The sequence below is a fragment of the Netta rufina genome (genome assembly GCF_964035555.1).
Source record: "Netta rufina genome assembly, chromosome: 2".
NCBI classification, from domain to species: Eukaryota; Metazoa; Chordata; class Aves; order Anseriformes; family Anatidae; genus Netta; species Netta rufina.
The window spans coordinates 108255164-108274723 of record NC_140124.1 but is presented as its reverse complement, the minus strand read 5'-3'; the positions used below and the strand labels follow the sequence as shown (position 1 = coordinate 108274723).

General features: G+C 35.6%; 1 protein-coding gene across 3 annotated transcripts in view; it reads right to left on the bottom strand.

Moving 5' to 3' along the window:
- LPIN2 (lipin 2) overlaps nt 1-19560 on the bottom strand; it is a 45581-nt gene that overhangs the window by 7245 nt on the left and 18776 nt on the right. For all 3 annotated transcript variants that reach the window (XM_084306836.1, XM_084306835.1, XM_084306834.1), the window contains exons 4-16: nt 18169-18467; nt 14298-14405; nt 9172-9295; nt 8189-8510; nt 7866-7965; nt 6554-6741; nt 5558-5651; nt 5132-5201; nt 4941-5030; nt 4144-4226; nt 2874-3015; nt 1872-2020; nt 1327-1413 (exon numbers count right to left, since the gene is read on the bottom strand). In XM_084306836.1, the coding sequence (XP_084162962.1) occupies nt 1327-1413; nt 1872-2020; nt 2874-3015; nt 4144-4226; nt 4941-5030; nt 5132-5201; nt 5558-5651; nt 6554-6741; nt 7866-7965; nt 8189-8510; nt 9172-9295; nt 14298-14405; nt 18169-18467 (1856 nt within the window). The remainder of the gene's footprint in view (nt 1-1326; nt 1414-1871; nt 2021-2873; nt 3016-4143; nt 4227-4940; nt 5031-5131; nt 5202-5557; nt 5652-6553; nt 6742-7865; nt 7966-8188; nt 8511-9171; nt 9296-14297; nt 14406-18168; nt 18468-19560) is intronic.

The following is a 19560-nucleotide window of genomic DNA, read 5'->3' as shown; positions in this document are numbered from 1 at the left end:
TTCATCCGGCCCCTAATTTTTTTCCTAAAGACTTCGTAGATCCATCTGTTAAACAGATTTGTACACAGTTACTGCATACACAAAAGGCTTGAGTGTTTATGTGCATTTTCAAAGACAAGATTCAATTTGGCAAATAATCCCAAAATTACTCTTCTATTATACACTGAGCACAAAACAAAGTTCTGGTTATCTTCCATAGACTGCATGGGGCCAGAGACAAAATTTAGCTCTATGTAACACCACACACACAAAAAATGGATTGCCAAGACCCCAAACTTATTTTAGTGGAAAGAAAAACTACTAAATGTTAAGCCAAAGATAAAAATGGATTATTTTAAGTGGATCATGAAGTGCTTTAACAGTTAGCCATCCCGTTATCCTCAATACCAAATTATTATTTCCATCATCAACGCACATGTTTTTTTGGTATGGTTTGTTTGAAAGTTTGTTAAATGACCAAATCTAAGGAAGAGAAACAATGCAGGTTTATTCTGCATAAAGTTGTTGGACATAAATACAATAAGGCTATATTCCTCTTAACTGCACACTACATTTGTAAGGCTGTGGTCCACAATATTTCTGAACTGAACACCTCACACCACTGCAACAACAGTGAAATCATCTTTCATCTCCTTCCTCCCCTCTTCTAGTCACATGAGCTGCCTCTGATGGCTCTTGCAGACAAGGTGAGCACATTCAGGTGACTAACCCAGAGAGCAGATGGCGAAATTGGTGATTTGCTGGACGGTGTTAGCTTATTTGAGAAGCGCAGCAAAGTGAGTGACAGAACTTAAACCAGGCCACCAACCTTTGTGTCAGTGGCAAGTTATTAATTAGGTTCATTTCAGAACACAAAAATGTATCCTAAGGAGAGTTCACTTGACTTTGATAGTAAACATTAAAACACAGAATATTTAGATATTGGGAGGGCACTGTTTAGGTTTGAATTTACAGTGTGCTATGCTTGTAAAGACTTTGTGATTAACCTGAGTTGGTGAAGATAAACATATGCATGACTGTTTGAGAAGCTATTTGTATTATGGTTCTCTCTCATAGTCACAATGATATTACACAGTTTTTAAGAACTCAAATGCAGAATCAAACATTTGAAAGAGGAACTAGTAAAAGTGTTGGCTTTCATTCCTATTGAAGTATACATCTGAGGGAAAAACTTAGTTTTGTTTGTATATGACAGAAGTAGCTCCCTTCCATCATTTAGACCAACACATTGTACCGAACTGCAAAATCATTAACAGCAATTCAATTACCTGCCCATTAATTCCCAAATTCCAGAAAGCCCTAGCTGCTCATAGATTACATACTCACTCATTTATGGAATGATAGAGTTTTGCAATGCCCTGATGAGTCCAGTCCTTGCCAAACTGAGGGAGAATATGTCCTAAAGCATCAGACCTAAAAAGAAAATTGGAGATAGGTGGAATTGTACAAGTTCGTTAAAGACAACTACTAATGAATAAACAATTTATGAGTATTTACAGAAATACCTCTGCAGAAGGTCCTAACCATTTCAAAAGAGAATTAGTACTAGATATAGTACTAGTTAATATCTACTAGTTAATACTAGATAGGCCATAAAGCACAAGTCAGTTTCCAAGTTAACCCATGGTTGCTAAACCGAAGGAAGTCTGACTGGAAAGGGCAGTTGCCACATGCTAGTCACACTAGTCTCTTAAAAGGCTTTTCTAGTTTGCTGTACAAATCAACATCAAAGCAACACATATTTCTTATAGCTGTTAAAAATGTCAAGTCACCTTAAATCAAGCTTCTTTATCTGATCTTGAAAAGCAGGATAGCATCAATAAAGCAAGATAATGCATCAAATACAAAAAAAAGAAAAAAATAATATTTACTTGGTTATTGTTCCATCAATGTCTGATATGATGATTTTGTCATTCCAGTTCCAGAGATATATTGTTCCTGCACAACGGCAAGTCCCTTGGTACTGGGTTGTAATACTAAATACAACATCATTAGGGCCATCTCTGAGTTTCAACTTCGCCTTTAGAATAAATTGAAATATAGAATTTTTAGAATCAAAAATAAACTCACAGGAAAAGGCTCCTATAAATTTTCCTCTTCAGCTTTGATCAACTCTTCAAAAAAAGTGAACCATAGTTTAACAATGGCACAATTTCACTGGCAAAGCCTGCTTTGTACTGGGTACATGTATTTGCCCCTAAGTTCTTTATCTGATTACAGCAGCACTGACCACAGCAGTAACAGAAAGTGTTTGACTCCTTCCTATTTTAATTCTTGCTATTACCATAGGCTTATGTTATTAGCAAATACTATTTGCTAATATATTAGCATATATATAAATAACTCTGTTTAGTAAATGTGTAAACAACCAAGCATGCAATGGTATTTTCTACCTAGTGGGTGCTTTCCTCAAAATTCTTCCATGATGGAGATCATATATTTAGACAGCAGAAGGAACTTGTAAGTTAGACTGAAACTAATAAACAGCACACCAACCTAGATGTACAGTTAATATCCCAGGATATCCAAATTGCAGGAAGTGACTATGTCACTTTCTTAACAATATTTTTTTTTTTTTTTTTTAAATCAAAATACAGAATCACGATCCTTAAAAAAAGGGAAAATAATAATGCAGCTGCCCACACTAGCAATGGAAAATACTTCATTTAAATTTAAAAATAAAACTAAATATTGCATTTTAAGTTTCCCCATTCCTTTTTTCTACTGCTGAAAGAGCAACCCAATAGCATTTTTGCCTTTGTGAAATGTGTTTACACTTACCTTGTAACAATGAGAAAAAAATCCAACTTCTACAGTCAAACAAAGAGTATAACTATGACGCATTCTATATGCAATGAAGGCATGCCACTTACTATTTGGTCCGAAGAGAGTCTAAGTGACTTCTTGTAAGATGGAATGTTCCCATGGGTCGGATGCTCTACTGTAGAATCTATTTTCAAGGATTCCTTCAACTCTTGTGATGCTTCATCACTAGAAGAATCATCTTCTGGAGGTCTAACATGACATCAAACAGAATAATTGTAAGCGCCAGAAAAATCTTTCTTTAATGATGAAAGATTCCTACACAAGATTAATTTCTGGTTATGCCAAGGATTCACTACTAGCCTGATAGCAGAGATTAACAAAGTCCAAAGTCTAGTTTGTGCCCAGAAAAAGTCAGTATATGCCTATAAGCAAATAAGACTTGTAAAGCATGCTACTACTGATGAAGCTCTAAGTATTACTATGCACAGTCTAGCTGGCTCCACACATGATGAAATTAGTAAAGACATTGTCAAGTGGTCACTAATACTGTGTTGATTAATTAAGTATACTGCAGATGAAAAGGGATACTAAGAGAGTAAGTGTCCTGTTTTTAAAGAAAAGCTGTCACAGTCACTATATTTTTTTTTAAACTGTGATAAATTAGCAGAGTAGCTCACCTTTTAAGGTTATTCAGATTTGTTTTTCTGCTAATTAGAGATTTAAAGATTAAAAGTAGCATTTAATTTATCTTAATTTCACAGTATATTCAGTTTCTTAAATCTTAAAAACAAAAACATTTACAAGTATCTTCATGAAATCATGGGAAAATATGAGTGTACATATTTAGACTGAAACAGTTGTGCTAAATACTGCTAGTTTCCCATTACAATCTTGGGCAACTTGTGTACTGTAATTAATGCCATTTTATTGTTTCAGTTATTTCATGTTACAAAAAATGCATATGGTTTAAGTTATTCAAAGCCTATTATGATTATACAAAAGAACATCAAATGATATCTCAAACAATCCCACTAGTAAATTATAGGGTGGTGGCCCATTGCTAAAGGTTACCATACATGTTGTTCTGTCAGTTACATTGGAATTTAAGAAGTAAAAACAATAGGATTCAGGACATAACTGTAGTGTATTTGTAGTTGCTACAATGTTTACTGCCACATTAATTTTGTTGAGTTGTTTACCAAACACATCTGGCTTCTCTTCAATAGCTTAGAGGAAAACATTTCTCCCACAGTGAACTCCTACTGAATTCTTCCTCGAGAGAGGGAGGGAGGCAGGGAAGGAGGGAGGGAGAGAAGGAGAGAGAGAAAGAGGGAGAGACTATTCAGTACACAAAATATTCTTCAGGCAGGAACACACCTACTATTAACTTGCTCTTTTATAGTTGCTGGCAGTTCATTTGCTCTTTGCGTCTCAGACTTCCCCTCTTTTGCTTCTGGTATCTAAAGCAACATGACAATAAAGAACACATTGATATTTAAGCATTTTAAAATGATCCAAGTGAACTCAACAGTTCATACGTAAGCAAATAGCTATCAGTATAGTACATATGCTACATCAAGTCTCAGAATCACTCATTCTGAGAATTATTTAACAAAAAGGTTCCCTATGAAGGAGTGATCTGTTAAAGCTTTTCAGTCTACCAAGAAAAAAAACAACACTCCACGCACCCGAAACTGAGAAATACTAGTTTGAAATGATGAATTTAGCATTAAAGGAAAGTCAATCTCTAAGTTTGTAAAAATCAGATTTTTAAAAAAGAGAAGATTTAGGACATATTCAAGGTTTAGGTAACAGTCTAAAATGGAGTGTCTCAGCATAACATCTACTGTGCACCTACTTAATTTGTGTATAAATTCCTGAAATATATTGCAATGACTGAAGAGTAGCTTTGACTTGACTAAGCTTATGGCTTAGAAGAAAGGGTTTGAAGAATAATGTGCAAAAGCTGAGTAAGTTGTTGAAGCAACTAGGAGCAATGAAAAATTATGTAGTATTTCAGATGAAATATTCAGAAGTAGCAATAGGTACTGCAACAGTGAGTAACTCCCAGCTGGCAGTCAGTGACAGAGCTGTATGAGAAGTGTTCTGAGGCACTTTTGACAAATGGACTTCTAAAATCTTTTAATAGATGAGGAAAATATAAAATTGATTACCTGTTTAGTCATGCTTTCTCTCTTGCGCCAGAACCACCACCTTCCAGACTTCTTTGGCATCTTTTCTTTGACCCAAGACTCAACAGTAGCCTGAAAAAATAGGTATGTTTTTAAGTTTGTGTAGAAAAAAACAGAATAAAAAGATAAGTGTATTACTACATGCAAAATCTTTAAGTATACATCTCATTTACCTTAGGCAAACTTTTCTGAAACACTTGCAAACTCAGAATCATTGGAGCAGCCAACGCCCAGTTATAATACCTGTTTAAAAACACATTATTGATAAGTTATTACAAAACCCGAATAGAGGTAAATAAATACCAGTGTGCAAACTGCCCTTTTGTTAATGAAAAGATGTGTTTCCTGCCAACAACTAAAGTTTGTTGCAAGTGGAATTATTTTAATATACACACCAACATCAGTGCTGAAATGAAATCTCACTTTGATTTTGAACTAAAAGCTTGCACTAAATCTAGCTTTAAGCATTTTTCTTTATGACCAAGCAGCAGATCCATCAAAAAATAAGTCAAAATGGAAGCCGAGAAATGCACTCGCTTGATAGGGTAGATTTTAAATAAGGTTCTCTAAGAAATGATTTCATGATACAGAGGACTTACCTGTTGTAAATCCTTATTACCAAATTAGGATTGTCTATGAGTCCAGGGTTTTCAGCAAATTCATGATAAGTAATAATATGTTCCATGAACTTTTCTGCAATAGAAGCAGATTTGGATTAAAATTAGTAATACGAAATCCTAAAATGTCTGATCAGTCTGTGTCTAGGAAAATGCTTTGTCACTTCAGAGTCTTTGCTAATTTTGCAGCATCACTTAAGATATGCTAATATGGCCTACCTGTCAAGAGCCTGACTGCCTTCTCAGTAGCAAGGAAACCCTCGTAACACTTTAACAGTCACAGGAAGTAAGAAATAAGAAACGAGAAGAAGGATTTGTTCTGAGCCCTTATAATATTCATGCAATTTTCACTTGATGACTTAAGAGATGGGATGATCATTAAAAAAAAGTAATACTAAAAACATTGATGAAAATTATGCACTACTAGAAGCTTACTCAGAATGCATAAAACTGAAGTTAAATGCTGAAGTTAACATTGTTAGCACTGAAGTTAGTATAAAGACAGAAGAATCAACAGGTAAGAAAGCTAAGGGTTAAAAACCATTTAGGATAGGAAAAGTAGAACAGGAGGTAAGATAATAAATTAGTCTCGCAATGGCTAAAAAACACCACCAAGGGAAAACACCAAGCAATTAGGAAGAATACGGTTTGTGAAGATTTATATTGGAGTAAACAAGGAACTGCAGACAGAAATAAGACTGGTTAGTCAGACGTGTAATGTGTAGCATGAAAAAAGAGATAAGCATTTCTCAAGACTCTATGTGCTCTTGACTAACTTCAGGCTAAATTCCACAATCTCTGCTTGGCAAATGCTTAAGAATTTTAGAAAATGGAATATGCTTCTCAACATAAGCCTAATTATAGGCCAAAGCTTCATAAGGTAGAAATAATTTTTATTTCTACCATATATATACACACACACCACTTCATTTAACTGCCTGAGCTTTACTACCATTTATGATTTAGTTTCTCACATACCTTTAGAAATCTCCCCGTTTTCATTGAGACCTCCACAAAGTGAGAGAGTAACATCAGGCAAGTCCATAGCAGAATCAGACATGCACTCTGTGCCACTATCGGCAGCAGCGCTTCCTACTGACTGGGGTGACTGAGAACCAGAAAGGGTATCTGACTCAGCCCACTGCCTGAAGCCTGGATCGGAATCACTACAGGGAAGGGGAAAAAAAAAAAGGAAAAAAAGGAAAAAAGAATCACATTTTCCATAATTATTTCTCTTGCAAGCAGATGTATAGATTTTAGATTATGGAATGAGCTGTACGATTAATCAAAAATGATCTTGCTGTTGCATTTTTCTAATGTCCTGCATCATTTTACAACATAAATACATAAATTTAATAATAAAGAGAAATCAGACACATACACGCAAACCCTTTATTAATCTCTATCGATAGTGTCCAGTTCTCCTCCCAACATCCATCTAAATTGGGAAGTAATTACATTTCTTTTGCCTGCAACAAAACTGGATTTAAATGAGGAAAATTCCTCTACATGCTATAGCCACAGAACAATACCATGCTCCTCAGTCTTTACCAGAACGTTGTAGAATAAGAATAAGAAGGAAAAAGGACATTGCTTTACATTTTTTAGAACACTGTTTGGAAAAAGAACTGCAATAGGTTGTCTTTTAAATAAGAAAAATACCATACTGACATCTAACATTATGATTATTAGTAACTATCAAAATAAAACTAAAACTTTTTACAGTTATGTTCTCCTGTTGCTATCAATCCTGCCCCCAGACCCACAAACTGAAAAGTTCACAGGTCAACAGAAGTTAGACACTTCTTCCTTATTAGGCTGTATTTTTCCAGAATGACTGTCCTGGAAGAATTTTGTAGAGTATTTTAGAAATACCTAGAAGGCTTAGATTTCATAAAATACAAAATGAGGGAATTTTGAGACTGATCCTTGCACAAAGATTGTAAGGGATTGTTTTTGTCTGTTTTGATATTTAAAAACTAGCTGGAAAGAATGTACAGGGCATGTAAAAAATAAACTGATGTGTGTTTATCTAGAGCTAACAATATTTTCAGAACATACAGTTTATACAAAGATGAAAATCTCTCAGTAAAACTCTCACATGATCTTTCATCGTGTTTCTTGCCAAATCAGAAACCAATTTCCACAATGAGATTAGGACCAGCTTCTTCACAAACACCTAGAAACCTGAAGTCCCATTCTCTTCTTGGAGACACATCATACGTGTAGTTGTTTACATAGTGCAACTGCAGTATAAGCCTAGGTTCATGGAATTTTAGTTTAAAGTTACCTTTTGGGAAAGTAGAGTGCTGCAACTTCAGGTTCCAAAGCCTTTAGGTCCTCCAAGTAAATATCATCAGGCCCCTGATGATGACTTCGCTTGTGCACCCCTGTTAATTTTAACAATTAAGGTTAATGAGATCCAAAGGCATTAAAGACAAACATAATTCTGGAAGATTCAGACTTACAGCATTTATAAATTGAAGAATTTAATTATGGTTTTAATCAAGACTTCAAAGAGTTTTAAGAAAAAAATGAAAAGGCACATTTGTGCTTTTTCCACTACTGCCTCTATCTGGTAGATCAAGCTGAAGGAAATAATCAGTTTTATACCTTTCTTTTTTGAAGGAGAGTCAGTTTTTGCTGTTGGTTTTGTTTCTGGTAGAGGGTCTACCAATAGTCTGGAATGATGGTCAGCATCTAATGTTAAGGAATCCTGTGGTTCTATGATTGCAGAAGCAAGAGAATCTTTAACATCCATTTGCTTAAGAAGAGGATGAGTTCTTGGCTCAGGTTTTAGTACCGTACAGACAGAATCTTTCACTACATCATCATCTTCAACTTCATCAGAGCTGAGGATGACCCTAAAATGAGTCTTTTCTGATGGTGTAATGGTAGCTGTTCTGGGCTGTTCCAGTTTCTCTTTCTTGCTTATCTGAAAAACAAGACTCCAGTCAATCCTTTCACTTCACATATTTGTTTTATTCTGGTCTGAACATTAAACCTGTACTCGGGGTAATTTTGTCAGTAAACTTGGTGCCCTGATCACAAGTAAACTGGGTAAGAATTTAAACATGTATTTTAGCAACATAAAACATGGCCTACTGTATTGGCAAAGTTCCCTATAAGAAAAACTTTATACTAGCTTATTAGCAAGTTCCATAAAAAAAACTGGCAAGTCTTGACATGATGACACAACAGCAAGAAAAACGCGTAAGCATCGATGTGATAGGGCTTATGCCATCAGCTGTCCTGTTAGAAAAAAACATATTCCATCTATTAAGGCTACCCTTCCTCTTTAGGATAAACTATAGTTTATCCTAAAATAAAGGAAATCTGTTTCCAGAGTTGCTTTTGTCAGTTTCTATCTAGAAATTCAAAAATTTTACATCACTGCAAAGCTTTCAAGAATTACTTTGCTGATCAGCTTTTGAACTCAGTAACATCGACTATCAGGCAGCCACAAGGGGGTGCTACTTTCCTACTTCAGCTGAATTATTCTGAAGAACAGCAGCAGATTTACAAACCACTTGCAGTGCACAATTTTAAATATGCCAAAATTCGGTTCAAAAGTTTGAGACAGTAAATAACTATACCTTGGTTGATTCTGGGAATCCTCCCCATGTCCATTCCATGTGAGATTCAGATCTGAGCAAGCTCTCAGCAGGTTTAACTTCTAGTTCTGAATCACTTTTAGGACAGACTGGCTCAGCGTAAGGGCTAGCAAATCAACAGGAACAACAACAAAAAAAAAGCAAGAAAGCTACAGTGTTTAAAATGCATTTGTTGTGCAGCTACTGTTGGTAGAATTTTCTACAGCTTAACAGAGGTTCAATTATTCTGCAACATGGCAAGAAGCCCAGCAGTTTTCAGACAGCAAGAAATTAGGTTAAAACCAAAATCACATTAAAGGACTTCCTTGGTGATCACCCTAAACAGATTCCTTCACTTGATCTGCAGTGTAGGTATAGCTCTCTCCTAAGCCCACATTCAATTAAAAAACAAACAGGAAAAAAAAAAAAAAGTTGATTATCCAAAAGTACAGCAGAAGTCTGCTTTGAGTTTCTTTGTTCTATAAAGATACAGCATTTAAACTTGCTATGCCAAGACCTGAGTAACAGCAGTTTTACAAACCTAACTCACATGTGAATGAAGCAACACCAAATCATGGTCTACAGGTGGGAAAAACAACATTAGCAAGGTAATTTAGGAGAGGCAAGGGAGATTATTTGAAAACTTCTTTCAGGCTACATGACTTATTAAAGTTCTATCTTATTCCTCCACAACATTTACTATCCATAAATCAGAAAAAGACCCTTTGAAATTTACTTCTTTTGGCTTAAAAGTAGTTAGAACTCACTCTACAAAATATAAGAAAAGGTGTGATTTCAAAAGTTTCGAAATTATTTTGCTCTTCAGGTCTTAGGGAAGAAGGGAAACACATGATGTTGTTTTGACGCAGTATTTAGGGGTTGGGAAAGGTCCAAGTCTGTCCACTCTCAAATAAGGCATTTATAATTGAGATTACGGAAATTCTGCTCTTTTTACACTTTGACATTCATAATGTTTGGGGATTGTTTATTTAAATATAAACCTTGATATCGAATACTGAAAATTTTATAGTAAATCCTACAGGTATATCACTTATGTGTGCGTGTATATAAACATACATACATATATATATATATATATAAACATATAAAGTTCTTTCAATAATTAATTAATGCAAGTATCTTATTTGAAACTTTCTGGAGGTTTGTGGAACCAATGTTCCACAATAAGGAACAGACATTAGAAGCAAGCAAATCCAATCACCTGATCACAATCCAAACAGTAAGTGTCCTTAATAATATTCTAAGGGACACCAGAAAATCCAAGGTAGCAGTACATTTAAGCAAGTCTACATGTGATTTAACAACATTGCTCTTTTCCAGTCTTCATTATCCAAGGACACAAAAGAAAAGTTTCCTACAGAAATTGCACTTTCTACACTGTTAGAAGAACTTAAAGTAATACATTGATGAAAATACATGCACGTATTTGTTACGAGGAGGAATATAAACTCATTTTCCTTTGGTGTCAAATAATTTGTTCTGCCTACATCACAAGTCAACTGGAAGCCAAGCAGACCTATTAACCTGTTTCTTAGCCTAATTCTTAATAATCAGCAGTACCTGCAAAAGACTGAGCACTTCAGGGCAAAATCTGTTCCATTTCCCCTGAAGTGCAAGTTTTCCATTATCATTCTCAGAGAGAAGTCTACTCGAAAGGCCCATGCTCATAACAGTGATCCAGTCATGCTAACATTGCTTGTTAAAACAGGAAAATCATCGATGGTATCAGGTAACAAATAGCTGATGGTTATTCCTTTGGTTTTATTCTAGCGAATAGGACAGTGGTTTGAAAGAAACTGTAGCATCTCCCTGAAAGACTTGGGCTGCTACATTCACTCAGCTCCCTGTAAAGGTTCTGAAGAGCAAGAGGGCCAATCTCCAGAGAAAAAAAAAAAAAAAAAAAAAAAAAAAAAAAAAAAGGCAAAAAATCCCAACCAGCCTTTCAACTTGTCCAACAAAAAAAAACCTTCCCATTTTGAGAAAGTCATGATTACCTACCACAATCACAATGGTTAAAATGGAAGTCTTGGAAGATTCAGGTTTGAACACATAATATACATGGAGGAACTTCTAGCCTTTTATTAGAAGAAATGAGACCAGAGAGCCAAAAGACCTGTGACCACCTTCCACTTTTTCTTAATGTGAAGTATCATTCCATGCCTGCCTCTTGTGATGGAAAAAATGAAACCACATCCTAAGGCCTTCCTCTGCTTCAAAATGAATGTGGCCCCACTCTCAAACACAAAACTACTAAGTAGATCTGTTGATACCACCCTAATGAATAAAGTATCAATTTCAAAACACAACATAATTTACCAGCATATATCTGTGCATCTGTAGTGGCTGTTTCTATTTATTTTGAGTAGGCAACAATGCAGTGCCTGTTCAAAGCTAAATACTGCTCCTTAAATAAAATACCTAGCACATTTGAACAAAGGCATGGCCCCACTACACATATACACAGCCTTTAGTGCAAACAATTAACATCCCAAATAATTAGCATCCTATCTTGTCCCAAGGGTAAGCAAGCCTCCTGTCTCTTAAGCTTTTATCAAAGAGATTGCTCTCTGAAGTAGGAGCAAAGCTTTTTGGATTTAGGAAAGAAATCCTATGACTAAAAATGTGAATGATTTACTTAGTATCTTTCCCCTAGACTTCTGTTACCTTAAATGACTCAACTTTCTCCCACATTTGTAAAGTGTGGATTAGTAGCTAAAATTCTTCAACGTGTACAGTCCAAATACAGACTCACACTAGCCATTAAGTTTCCATTTGGGGATGGACTTCTGCTCAGAGAAACTGGGTGCCCCATCCCTGGAAGTGTTAAAGGCCAAGGCTAGATGGGGCTTTGAGCAACCAGAGGCAGATTTGCTTTGGGACTCAAGTGAATTTATCCCTCAGATGGTACCTAAGCATTAGGATGGGTACAGCTGGACATACTGTTCTGTTCAAAAGAAAATATACCCATGTACGCTGTTGTATATAGAAAAAAAGGACAAATAAGGGATTAGATTTCTCAGCTGCAACTACTACAACTGCAGAAGCGAGAGATGTATCTAGCTGCCAGATTTGAGTCACTTCAGTTAATGCTGTGCACTTGGATAGGAAGAACACTGACATCCAAACACTGACACAGGCTAACCAAGAAATGGAGAACCTACGCTCTTAAGTGGCAATTTACCAACCAGTCACCCAGATACCACTGGAGATGAACTATTGTGATAGGCAGTACCTGCAGTAAAAGTTTTTAAGGCTGCATTAATTAAAAGACCAGAAATCACAAACACTATATTCACAATCAAACGTATCTATGCCCTGTGAAACTTTCATATGAAAACATCTCAAAGATTAGCTTGTGAAGTAATCCTCTTTTTGAGATATGGTAACAGCTAAAGTTACCATATTAATTAAAAAAAAAAAAAAAAAGACTATTAGCTGTTCCAGGTCTCCCAAAAAAAGAGGTTATTATAACCTCTAATTTCTTTCACTGTATGATATATGCATTAAAGAATCTTTCTTTGGTGGCTCAGGAGAAATAATTCAATGTAAAACTTCCCTTTTCCCAGGTAGATTTTCTCCACCCCCCAAAAAAAAGGGAAATAAAAATTGGCAATTTCTTTATTACTGGAAAGCTTCTTGTTAAAAAAAAAGAAAATGAAAAACAGACGGTCCAGGCATCTCACAAGATTCACAGACAAATTGCTATAGAAGACTACCTCAATAAACATGTAAAGAAGAAAGGAGATTAGCACTGAAAGGATCTTGTCTCCTAGATATAATCTGCTAGCCTATGTTAGCTAGAGTTCAATAAACTGAAAAGAAGTACCAGCCTGTCTTGATGAAGGACTTGATGTTACAATTAACTAGATGATATAATCCATGTGGCACTGTATCATTCAGGGTCAAACACTGTGGATGCTTTTCAACCACAAACCTTTAGGGAACATTTGAACACTACACTTATTAAGCACAATTGAGGATGTGGATGTCAGCCCAAAACATAAAAAGGAACAATAATGGGATTTCCTGTCCAACTGCTTCTGAGAGGCTTCTGTTCATTAACAAGCTATGACTGGGGGAATTGGGGAATTAGCAGGCACCAAGCATGGTGTGGTGCATTCAGACTTACTGAGGCCATGGCCCTGGAAAACACCCAAAGCAGGGAGATTATTTTTAAGTATTTTCTGAAGCTTAATCTATTCTGCTGTATGAGTAAAGAAAAACAGGCACCTGGTACACTGAGCAGCTAAAAATGCAACAATGGCCATCACACAGGGCTGACCAGTAATGGTCACCACAAATGACACCATGAAAGTATCTGCTGTGAGGTAGACTCCTCAAACTGAAAAGCAGTAAAACTAGACACTCAGAGTTGACATGAATCATAGCATGCTGATCAGCATCTTCTGTTACATACACGCCCTTCCCTATGCTCAGTGTTCAGGTAAAATTCACCTCAAGGTTTGCATCTACTTACACTAATAGAGATTAGTGTTAGAGTGGTAAAGCCAAACTTCTGAAGAATGAGTCTTGAAAAAGCTCATAAATGCCCCAGTCACTAACTGAAAATTGACTGGTGAGCCTTATCATGCCATCTCTAAGAATCCACAATCAACAGATGGTGCTTCTGGTATCTCTGGGCTAGTGTTCCGGTACCTAGCAAATCCTCTGTTCTGTGCTGCAATGATCCAAGCTAAGGACCTCGCTTTACCTCAAGTAATTTGCACCTGACAAGTTCAAACTTACATACCCAGTGCTTCTGCCTTATGGCATATCAAATGTTACTTACACTAGTGTGAGTCATGGGAACACAGGAACTTTTCATACAATTAATAAGATTTTGTTGAGAAAGGTATTTTCTTTCTTTGATAGTGAATTTGAGCAAGAACATTTTGTTCATTTGAGGAAAAAGACAAAAATTTGGTTTAATACATAGAGTGGAAAATTCCCCAAAGTTCCAAATAAGCAGCTTATGCTACATTGGGTATCACAGAACTTAGACGAGTTGGATAGTATTACAGATCAAGAATTAAAAAATAATAATAAAAAGGCACATTTATTATAATCATTCATCTTTATATGCACAATGACATTACAAAGTGACTTACTTATCCAGAGGAGACCAGTCTCCATCAGATAAGGGGTAATGATCTGTTGAGTGATAAATCAAAGATTCTTTTTGTTCTTCGCCTTTTGGTGATGAATTTGAGGATCCTCTGCAGAAATAACATGAGACATTTAATAAGTCACTGTAAGAAATCTGCATTACTAATTCAGTTAGAAAAGTGACTTTACATGCTATTAAAAATCCAAGATCTAAAGGAAGAAGTGTAGAGCTTAAAGAATTCATTGTTTGCAGCACACCTGTAAACAAGTTAATTATTATAGAAACAAATGCTTTGAAATATTGCAAGTTTAAAAGGTCTCTGATATCATGTAAGTTAATACTGAACAAGGAATTCATGATAACTTATGTGATACCACTCTCTACAGCCAGCTAATACTGCCAAAACCCAAAGCTGAACCCCAAACCCTCACTTAGACTTGCTGCTGGCCACACAATTCATCCATAAGTTTGCATCATGGATGCACAGTGCAAATAACACAAAAAAGATGAGTCTGTAACTTCAGTGTAAAATGTGAAAAGTTATTTTAAGACATTATTATGAAAGAAAGAAGAAATATTTCCTCCATTAGCAGCATGCTTGTGCTGAACCTCTTTTGGAATGCTAATGCTAAATTACTTTATGGACATAGAAAAAATATTAACACTATATATTAAAATACATAAATACTTAGATTTTACACACTTATTTAATACTGCAGTTTACTTAGGCTGTAAGCAGTTACAATGATCTCTCATTTGAGCAAGTCTTTCATTTGGAAGAGTCTAGACTCTGTTAAGATACATTTCTAAGCTCAGTATTTAATACTGGGTATTATTATTCTTCTGCAATGAGAGTCCTGATGATGAAAGCTTGGCTTGATATTATAGCTGCAAAGACTTTTGTACACACCTTTGCACTCAAACCAAGCTGTGATAGAGAAGTTTCATACTATTTTATTCAGTGCTAAGTATCTAAAAAACGGGCAAAAGATGTTATCAAAAGATTAACAAAAGCACACTAGAAAACTATTACAGAGGGGTCCTCAATATTTTGACTTCAGAGGGTGGGCAAGATGACAAGTAGGTGGTTCTAAACAGATTTTATTCACCAGAAACTAGCCACCAAATGAGTTTACATGAAGCACCAGAAAAAAATCCCACAAAACTATAAGTGAATAAATCTCATCTCTAAGGTTAAAAATACAAACACAGTCAAAGATCACTGAAAATAAGAGTGGAAAATTAATCAGTGTATACCAATTTATAACATGAGTTCACTATTCATTCCAAATTACTAATTTTGTAATGTTCATAAAGACTGCTACCACTTCCTCTCATACATATCCATTTTATATTGAATCAAAATACTGAAGATTTTGGAGACAGGTAACTTCTTCCAGCTTGATGCACTGCATGGCTGGTTTAAGAAACCAATGAATCATTTAAAGGCATTATGTTAGAATGCTTCAGAAGGTTAATATACATTTAATGCCTTCCTGAAAGCACGGACTAATTGTGTGGATTGAAAGTGAAAATCATTTCCATTTTACAGGGCTGGGAGGAGTCGTGGAGCATGACCCAGGACTGACACTATGCAACACCCCTAGCACTAGGAAAAAAAACGCCCTCTGTTTCTGAGCAGATGCACTAATCTCAGTCCTGCTGGTATTTTAGATTATTGAAGCATTTGTAACATAACTAGATCTACAGCATGCCATCATAGCTAGAAGACACAAAGGCCATTTAAAAAAAAAACTCCATAAACATTTGGAAATACATTTTGAATTTTCCCGAGGAACAGGAAACAGCTTGTTTACCACTCTGTAAGGAAAGAACTAGGTAAGACATGACGTGCTGGTACCTATGGCTGAATTTTTGACCTTCCTGTTGGAACTCCACCCTCTGTTTTCCTTTCTCAGTGTCACTCTGCAATCTGAAGATATGTCTAATAGCAGTGTAAGGTTTTATTTCTTTATAGAGAGTTTTTTTTTCAGTACCAGGCATTTATGGATATCACACAGGGCTATAAAAACACTTCAAACCTACTGATAGCACCTTACATCCCCACGGGATGTGCACAGAAACCTTACGAATGTTTTTCTACAACAGTATCTTCAACTGGAAAAGAAACTGTATAAGCTTATCACAAAGCATTTTATTTCCTGCCTTGGTAAGCCACTGGAATGATCATCCATGAACTCCACTAATAGATACATAGCCATGAACTTACTGTCTCTGGGTTTCAATTACTACAATTTAATTTTTCAGTCCTGCACTTAATGATCATTCACATGAAAACAGCATTCTTTTTTCATAAGGTCACCTTCCTTTCGCATCACAACACTGACAAGGCATTTCTACTACCGTTTTTGTTATTAAAAGTATTATGGTTTACAAATAAAAAGCCTTCTCAATCCTTTGTTCTAGACAGTACAAAAATAAAACTGGGGTAACCTTTATGGAAACGCTATTGCTTGTTCGGCTATGGCTAGACCAGACATTTCAGTCAAACCTACAAATTTTTACTCATCTCTCATCATATTAAGATAATTGCTAGAATATTAATTTGAATTCTGAACACTTGTTGAAATCAACTACTATTGATGTAACACCTTAAATTTGCAATGACAGAAAATGAATTTTGCAATGACTTATTGAACAAAGACTAAATCATTACAGGGTGTATTTGCTTTCTTCCTATACTTGATGGTTGATTTTTGATGTTTTCACTATGACAAGATACTGTTGTCTTAATGCTCTTGCACTGAAGCCTGATTAAAAATCTTGCTTTTCTTAAACTGGAAAAAAAGTAAAAAGGCAGAAAAAAATCAAGCCAAATGAAACACCAAATCTTCATCTTCAAGAGAGCAGTATCTATATGAAAATTCTTTGACATAAGCATGACAATGAAAACAAATGAAATAGTAATACCACAAATATTCTAGAAGACACCTAAAATTCCAAATTTTGTTGTGTTTTACTGGGCATAGGTGTGATATCACTTAGATTCACGTTCTTCTGTTGCACTGATCTTTTTGACTGCTACTTATTATTAAGCTTGCGACTCCCCTGAAGATCCATACTGAAGGAGAGTTTTCAGTTACATTTTATTCTTGTACCAAAGCATTCTTCCATTTCCCAGAGCAGATATAGAATTTATTCATACTACATTTAGCAGTAAAGTTGTCCAATAAAACACTGAGCTCTGTTTAAAAACTAACTTCACTTCTTTCATTCCACAGCCTAAGAAATTTCCATGAAACCCTGTTGAGTAGGCTTTCCCTGGATTTTAAATGTTTAAATGCTTGATAGCTTTATGTCCATAATCCTTCCGATTGTTCTCCTAACATTTCTCAGTACGTGTTACAACTTTACTGCAAGCTCCAGTTTACTAGTAGTTTATCCACTTCAGCATACAGGGCTGGTTATTCCCCACCACAACTACACATATGTAGAGAATTCTCTTTATTAATGTAAAGGAGTGTTAATTTTTGTAGTTTGTAGTTACTGAAGTAAACTTCAAGTTACAAGAGGAGTCAGATGCAGTGTACTAGAGACATTCCACATCAGAGTTTACTTACAGGTTTCCAAACACTACTGGACCACCCTGCCTCAAAGAAGTTACACAACAGATCAGGACATTTTTCTTTATGAGAATGGACTTAAATGGATTTCATGTTTACAACAAAATGGCCAAACTTGAATGACTCTGTAAGAATATAGAAGGCAAGAGTTTGGGATTTTGTTTAACAAGAGCCTACCTACAAGCCTACTGAAACTTAGACATTACTTGCATAGAGGAAAGGTGCAAGTCACTTATAAAAAGCTCAGTAATACCAGTAAAAGCACTCAGCGAATATTTGATCGTTTACCTTAGGGGTTGAACGCTTTTCTCATCATCTGAGCTTATTTCCATTTCAAAAATCTCTTCTGTCCCAGTAGAAGACATTTGATCTTCCTTCCTCGTATCTTGCTTGTATTTCTTTCTTCTTCTTTTTTTCTTTTTCACAGAACCTGGGGTGAATACAGTCTCTGGTTCCACAGAATGTGGAATTTCTGAGTTTGCACATGTCCTCTCATTTTCACCTGATTTCAAATGATTGTCACTGTCTTTAAAAAACTGGTCTTCAGTGGGTATTGGAGATGTTGCCAAATATGCAGGAACTTTTTCCTAAACAAAAAAAAGAAAATAAAGCACAAACTTCTTTTAAAAAAACAGAACTTGTTATGTGCATACAGGATAATTACTAATCTTTGCATCTATTTTTAGACATGAAACCATACAATAGCCCAGCGATATAAGAGGCTGATGTCCAGAACGGAAGTTCACTGGAAGGATTACAGAAAGTTCAGATAAATGAACGTTAATATTATTACAGTTTTAAGGCACACACACACTTGATTTTGATAGTAAAACAGTCACAACAGTTCCATCCATACTTAGCAAATGCATTACTAAAAACAGATTAATTAAACCCAATGTTATCTGTTTTGAAACAGATTCATAGAAAGGCGTTGAAAAGTTGGATTCACAGAAAGGTTGGAATTGGTATCTGGACGTTATCTGGTTCGATCTTCTGTTGAAAGTAGGGCCTTAGGTTAGGATATCCACGGCCATGTCAAGTTGGAGCCTCCTCCCAGTTCTGTGTTATCCACAAAACTGAAGATGCTTTCAAGTCTTGTCATTCATGTCAGACACCATTTACAGAAAGTATCTTCCAAAAAGATAAACTGAACTATAATTTACTCAGGTTAAAACAAAGAGCAAAAATAAAACCAGCACCAACCCTCAATTAATTACAGAAGCAACAATACAGATGAAGAAAAAGCTTTACCAATAACCACTCAGTGTTTGTTTACATCACAACAACAAACTGAAACATATCAAGACCTGAAAGAAATACACTGTGAAGGAACAAATATGAAGTAAACAGAAAGAGAAGATAACTGAATTTCCATGGAGGGGAAAAAGTTATGGGCTCAAATTAATGGTAGCAATAGAACTAAATATTCAATGCCTGTGTGTGATCTTTCTTCTGAATATCAAGTTCTGAAAACAGCAAAGACTGACCATTTGAAAGAGCCTTTCCAAATTCATTGAGACCTCCGATGAGAGCTTTAGCATTAAACACAGCTTCAAGAAGTTACCACAAGGAAATGTTGACCAGTAGCAGAAATGCAGAGAAAAAAGCATCTGTGAGCACTAGAAATAACTCAATCAGCTGCTTCTTACCTAACTCAATCTATTTTCAGCATGAACTACC